The sequence below is a fragment of the Staurois parvus genome, unplaced genomic scaffold (genome assembly GCF_062004578.1).
Source record: "Staurois parvus isolate SC_StPar_1 unplaced genomic scaffold, SC_StPar_1.0 ptg001095l, whole genome shotgun sequence".
NCBI classification, from domain to species: Eukaryota; Metazoa; Chordata; class Amphibia; order Anura; family Ranidae; genus Staurois; species Staurois parvus.
This window is the reverse complement of record NW_028318891.1, coordinates 1,746,789-1,753,235: the sequence shown is the minus strand read 5'-3', so window position 1 is coordinate 1,753,235 and position 6,447 is coordinate 1,746,789. Positions and strand designations below refer to the sequence as shown.

At 48.2% G+C, this 6,447-nt stretch overlaps 1 protein-coding gene across 1 annotated transcript; it reads left to right on the top strand.

Annotated features, from left to right (window-relative positions):
* Window positions 1-1,092: 1,092 nt before the first annotated feature.
* LOC149440317 (thioredoxin-dependent peroxide reductase, mitochondrial-like) lies at window positions 1,093-6,220 on the top strand. Its single transcript, XM_089658808.1, has 3 exons — window positions 1,093-1,246; window positions 4,369-4,534; window positions 6,057-6,220. The coding sequence occupies exons 1-3, from the start codon at window positions 1,110-1,112 to the stop codon at window positions 6,105-6,107; spliced, it is 354 nt and encodes a 117-aa protein (XP_089514934.1). The 5' UTR covers window positions 1,093-1,109; the 3' UTR covers window positions 6,108-6,220.
* The last annotated feature ends 227 nt before the right edge of the window (window positions 6,221-6,447 follow it).

The following is a 6,447-nucleotide window of genomic DNA, read 5'->3' as shown; positions in this document are numbered from 1 at the left end:
AATTGTAAAGATAACAGCATCTGCTTTGCCAAGGAGGAGGTGTAACAGCAGGGATTACATCATATCCTCTCTATCTACAGTAAAAGGAAACTACAGTTTCCACCAACCTCTGGGAATTTCATTACACTAGGCCTGTACATGTTGAATGTGTCTGAGTCTTGGTCTGCCCACCACGGCAAGTGTGGCTGAGTTACATCACTGCTTCCTGGAGAACTACAGAAGGGATGTGCCAAGATCAGTGGCTGGGGGAATAGGAGGCATAGCAGCCAATAGTCTTACAAACAGGAAACCAAAAGAATTAACGGTTTGATTTGAAAATTAATAGGCTATTTCAGAGCAACTACTGAGTGAACCAGAAGATTGATTATATATTCAGTGAAGGCAGGAAATCAGCCACAAGGACATGTAAAGACCTTTTTGGTCGGAGTTCTGCTTTAAGGGTAAAGGTCCATCTTTTCCTGTCAATGTGCAGATCTGTGATTGCCTCTTGGGCTTTTTGGTATTTTTGGTAACTGTTTTCCATATTGGCAGGACTGCTACTTAGTCGTTTGTTCACATATTCTTTAAGTTTTACCAAGTGGCTGTTGAGGTGTAATCTGGTGCCAGCTTCAGGCAGCTCTTTGAGCTGCAAGTTGACATAAGTCAGTCTTGTTATGTGGGCCTTTCAACATTTTTGTTTGCTTTGATTCGCATCCCTCAGTTGGACTACTTTTGGACGTTCCAGTCATATCGAAATATCTACTGACCCTGTGTCCCTTTTTTAAGGTAATAAAAAAATCAATTTCTTGGCATTCATTAGGGGACACCAATTCCACCCATTTTTCTGATCTAGTGCTAGGTACAGCTTTTCTACAAACCTGAAGCATGCTGGGAGGGTAAGGTATATTTATCAGTGCCCCCTGAAGATGGCAGTATAACCCAATCATTGAAAAATATCTAGTGACCCTGTGTCCTTAAATGAACTTCAGGTAAAGGATTTTACAGTAAATACATAAATCCTGTTTTTCTAACCACTATACGAACCTACAGTTTATTCAGTAAATGTGTTGTGTGGAGAGGACACCCTTCACAAGTCAGAATTCATTCATCCAGGGTTTATTTATAGGAGGATGTCTGAACAAGTGTTCTGTATTGTCTTACAGAGTGGAGGACTCGGACACATGAATATTCCACTGCTCTCTGACCTAACAAAGCGGATATCCCGTGACTACGGTGTCCTACTGGAAAACCCCGGCATAGCTCTAAGGTAGGCTATGTCTATTCTATAGATTTATTCAATTCTAAATGTGTGACGCATCTTTTTCCTCCTCTCTGTCCATACTTTTCTCTCTCTTCTGTCCTTGCTTCATTCCTTCCTCTCCTTCATCCATTCTTCCTTCCCTTCTGTCCTTCCTTTCTGTCCTTCCTTTCCCTCCCCTCCCTTCCTTTCCCTCCCTTCCTTTCCCTCCCTTCCTTTCACTCCCCTCTCTTCCTTTCCCTCCCCTCTCTTCTTTTCCCTCCCCTCTCTTCCTTTCCCTTCCCTCCCTTCCGTCCTTCCTTTCCCTTCCCTCCCTTCCGTCCTTCCTTTCCCTTCCCTCCCTTCCGTCCTTCCTTTCCCTTCCCTCCATTCCGTCCTTCCTTTCCCTTCCCTCCCTCCCTCCCTTCCGTCCTTCCTTTCCCTTGCCTCCATTCCGTCCTTCCCTTCCCTCCCGTCCTTCCTTTCCCTTCCCTCCCTCCCGTCCTTCCTTTCCCTTCCCTCCCTCCCGTGCTTCCTTTCCCTTCCCTCCCTCCCTTCCGTCCTTCCTTCCCTCCCTTCCGTCCTTCCTTCCCTCCCTTCCGTCCTTCCTTCCCTTCCCCTCCCTTCCCTCCCCCTCCCTTCCTTTCCCTCCCCCTCCCCTCCCTTTCGTCCTTTCCCTCCCCTCCCCTCCCTTCCTTTCCGTCCTTCCTTTCCCTCCCCTCCCTTCCTTTCCCTCCCCTCCCTTCCTTTCCCTCCCCTCCCTTCCTTTCCCTCCCCTCCCTTCCTTTCCGTCCTTCCTTTCCCTCCCCTCCCTTCCTTTCCGTCCTTCCTTTCCCTCCCCTTCCTTCCATCCTTCCTTTCCCTCCCCTTCCTTCCATCCTTCCTTTCCCTCCCCTTCCTTCCATCCTTCCTTTCCCTCCCCTTCCTTCCATCCTTCCTTTCCCTCCCCTTCCTTCCATCCTTCCTTTCCCTCCCCTTCCTTCCATCCTTCCTTTCCCTCCCCTTCCTTCCATCCTTCCTTTCCCTCCCCTTCCTTCCATCCTTCCTTTCCCTCCCCTCCTGTCCTTCCTTTCCCTCCCCTCCTGTCCTTCCTTTCCCTCCCCTCCTGTCCTTCCTTTCCCTCCCCTCCTGTCCTTCCTTTCCCTCCCCTCCCCTCCTTCCTTTCCCTCCCCTCCCCTCCTGTCCTTCCTTTCCCTCCCCTCCCCTCCTGTCCTTCCTTTCCCTCCCCTCCCCTCCTGTCCTTCCTTTCCCTCCCCTCCCCTCCTGTCCTTCCTTTCCCTCCCCTCCCCTCCTGTCCTTCTTTCCCTCCCCTCCCCTCCTGTCCTTCCTTCCCCTCCCCTCCCCTCCCCTCCTGTCCTTCCTTTCCCTCCCCTCCCCTCCTGTCCTTCTTTTCCCTCCCCTCCTGTCCTTCTTTTCCCTCCCCTCCCCTCCTGTCCTTCCTTTCCCTCCCCTCCCCTCCCCTCCTGTCCTTCCTTTCCCTCCCCTCCCCTCCTGTCCTTCCTTTCCCTCCCCTCCCCTCCCCTCCTGTCCTTCCTTTCCCTCCCCTCCTGTCCTTCCTTTCCCTCCCCTCCTGTCCTTCCATTCCCTCCCCTCCTTCCTTTCCCTCCCCTCCCCTCCTGTCCCTCCCCTCCTGTCCTTCCTTTCCCTCCCCTCCCCTCCTGTCCTTCCATTCCCTCCCCTCCTTCCTTTCCCTCCCCTCCTGTCCTTCCTTTCCCTCACCTCCTGTCCTTCCTTTCCCTCCCCTCCCCTCCTGTCCTTCCTTTCCTTTCCCTCCCCTCCTTCCTTTCCCTCCCCTCCCCTCCTTCCTTTCCCTCCCCTCCCCTCCTTCCTTTCCCTCCCCTCCCCTCCTGTCCTTCCTTTCCCTCCCCTCCCCTCCTGTCCTTCCTTTCCCTCCCCACCTGTCCTTCCATTCCCTCCCCTCCCCTCCTGTCCTTCCTTTCCCTCCCCTCCCCTCCTGTCCTTCCTTTCCCTCCCCTCCCCTCCTGTCCTTCCTTTCCCTCCCCTCCCCTCCTGTCCTTTCTTTCCCCCTCCTCCCTTCTGTCCTTTCTTTCCCCCTCCTCCCTTCTGTCCTTTCTTTCCCCCTCCTCCCTTCTGTCCTTTCTTTCCCCCTCCTCCCTTCTGTCCTTTCTTCCTGTCCTTTCTCCCCTCCACCATTCAGGGGTCACTGACAATTTTCACAGATGGAATAATGCATATTATCATCACCATTAGGGAAATACCTCTCCGAGATGTCGGGGGGTAAAAATGATTATAGGTAGATGAATACCCCCGCCAGCTCTGCTTCCATCTGCACAACCTAAGCAGAAGCCCCTTAACCTGCTGCCTTTAGAGTCCATTGAATACTGCCAAGTGCACTTTTGCCGTGAACCAAGCTACTACACCATGTTGCAGAACACATTGGGTAATATCTCTGAAAATAATCTGCTTTTATCATTCTTTCCAATGCATTAAATTGATACTAAAGGTAAAAACATTATTTTACTTTTATGCACTGAATGCATTAAGGCAAAAAAGTTTTACATTTCTCTGTCCTCCCCCCTTCCCTGGGGAAAGGGGAAGAGGGGAGAAGAGATTCAGCGCTGTGCACAGCTGCATCTCTTCCTCCCCTCACTTCCTCTTTACACAGGACTCGAGCAGCATCAGGAGCCACTGTCAATCAAATGCAGTGAGGAGGAAGTGGGGGCGGGGCTAAGCCCTGCTGTGTGGAGCTATGAAGCAAGCAGACAGTGTGCCTCCATAGCAAGAAGTTTGCTATGGGGACACGCTAAGAAGAGGAGAAGCCAAGATTGCCAGCAGGAGACCCGAGAAGAGGAGGATCGGGGATGCTCTGTGTAGTACCATTACACAGAGCAGGTGAGTGTAACATGCTTGGTATTTTAATTAAAAAAACAAAAAAAAGCCTTTAGTAACACTTTAAGTAATCTGTGGGGTAAACTGCTGGACCACTGTTTATGGTGTTTATTGTGCCCTAATAAAAGTTAGAGGGAGGAACTGTATGGGCTCCATTCACAAGGCACTCAGAGTGTTCTTGTGTATTTTATGGAGTACGATATCGTAGCTCTTTAACTAATTTAATCTGGATTTACAGTTAGTGTGGTCTGGGGCAGTATATTCCTCAGGACCTGTTTAGAAATTCTGTCTTTGTCTTCCAGGGGTCTTTTCATCATTGATCCTAATGGAATAGTGCGACACATAAGTGTGAACGATCTGCCAGTTGGCAGAAGTGTGGAGGAGACTCTGAGGTTGGTGAAAGCCTTTCAGTATGTGGAGACACACGGGGAGGTGTGCCCAGCCAATTGGACTCCCCACTCTCCTACAGTAAGTATACTGTCCCCCTCCCCTTCTAGAGAAGTGCATGGCTGACACCAGAAAATCTTAGCTTTCCAGCCACGTTGCACTAAAAACAGGTGAAAGTCTCTCCTCTAAGTGCTCCCAGGACCTTCATACTGCTTTGTGATAGGTTGTTGCTGCCTGTCAAGTCACCTGGCTGGCAGCTAAGACTGTAAAAGCCGCAGGGGGATGTGTATTTTTCAAGGGATCGCTTGCACTTGTTCTGACATCACCTTGTGCAAATTCACCTTTCTAGTAGCACATTTGCTTTGTGTTCCTCATTATCTCCTAAATTTCTTTACATTCCCCCTTTTGAGTATTGTCATAGTTCTTCTGGCCTTACCCACTTTAGCAGTCTTTTTGTTGTCTTGGACTGGTTTTTTTTTTTTTTTTGGAAAGTAGAAGTTTAGGCTATAAAATACTCCTCCTTATAAATGCTACCTCCCCAGTGCTCCCTATTTTCTGAATACAATTTATCAGTAAATATCTTCTTTTTTTTTTTTCTATTCCATAACGTGACCACATAGCTCCGTCTCCTCTGTGTAGATGTGCAACTGGTGGGAGGGAACTTATTCCCCTGCCAACAACCCCTAGAGTAGTGGTCGCGGAAGGTGACATCACTGCTTTGTGATTCAGCTCTGTTGTCAGACCTCCAAATTACACAGAGGAAACGGAGCTTAGCGGTCACATGACTGCATAGAAAAATGTGGGTGGAAAACCAAGATATTTACTTTGCCCTGTATAAAATTTTAGCAGAAAATCACAATCCGGATCACTGGGGAGGTAGCATTTCAAAGTTAGGATATTATAGATCCTTAACTTTTTTTTGTTTAAATTTTAAATCCCATCCACATGTCATGTGATTCATTTAGTACTGTAACTAGCTAGACATAGAAATCAATCTGGATGGACAGTGGATATGAAAACCATCTTCGTGATGCTTGGTGGAGCACTTGATGGATCTGTGAAGGTGGAGGTACCCTTTGATCACACGGCCTGTATTTTTCTGCTGGTGGTCATTGTTCACACACACATGTCCAGGAAGGCTCTGGGGTTGATTTACTATAACTGGAGGGAGCAAAATCTGGTGCAGCTGTGCATAGAAACTGCTGTCTAACTTCAGCTTGTTCAATTAAGCTTTGAAAAAAAAATGAAAGCTGATTGGTTTCTGTGCAAAGCCGCACCAGATTTTGCACTCTCCAGTTTTAGTAAATCAGCCCCATTGAGTTATTAAAGTGTGAGGCAGAGAGGAGGTATAATCATGTGCGGGAGATATACTGAAAAATAGTATCAAATACTTACCGAGATTTTCCTTTCCAGGCAACAATCTATGGCAGCATACATGTGGTAGTGGCCCCCATCTACATGTTGGTGCCAAGACAATTGTTTATAATTAGGACATTTCCCTGTTTGTGATTGGTTTGTAGTTTTGCATTATTCTCCTACACATGGAGTCTACAGTGCTGGTCACATGTTGTGTGTTATAAGTAATGTGTTTTCTCTCTTCCAGATTAAGCCTAATCCAGAAGGATCAAAGGAATACTTTAAGAAAGTCAACTGACAGTCCCACCCACTGCAGATGCCCACAATGCTGACCACTGTGCCTGTGAGAGGATTTTCTGCTGTATAGTAATGGTAGATGCTTGTATAATATAATAAACCCCTCAAACCATCCTATTGTCTGTGGACTGATCATTTGGAGAATGACAGTGGTGGGTTATTGGCTGGGGAAGGCTGTGCCTGCGCAGGAGGAACCAATAAGGATCCAATATTAGAAAAGTCTGTGCTTCATGTGGTATTGCTAACAACATCTCAGACCATCTTTGGTTATGAGACCACCATCCATCCTGAGAGAGACCTGAAGGTGGCCATTGCTACTTCCCATCTGGCCATTCTGTTTA

Bases quoted from the DNA above. Each gene is read 5' to 3' on its own strand.
- LOC149440317 (XM_089658808.1), top strand. From the start codon at position 1,110: ATGTCTGAACAAGTGTTCTGTATTGTCTTACAGAGTGGAGGACTCGGA. The intron at 1,247-4,368 runs GTAGGCTATGTC...TTTGTCTTCCAG, and splicing joins AACCCCGGCATAGCTCTAAG to GGGTCTTTTCATCATTGATC. The intron at 4,535-6,056 runs GTAAGTATACTG...TCTCTCTTCCAG, and splicing joins GGACTCCCCACTCTCCTACA to ATTAAGCCTAATCCAGAAGG.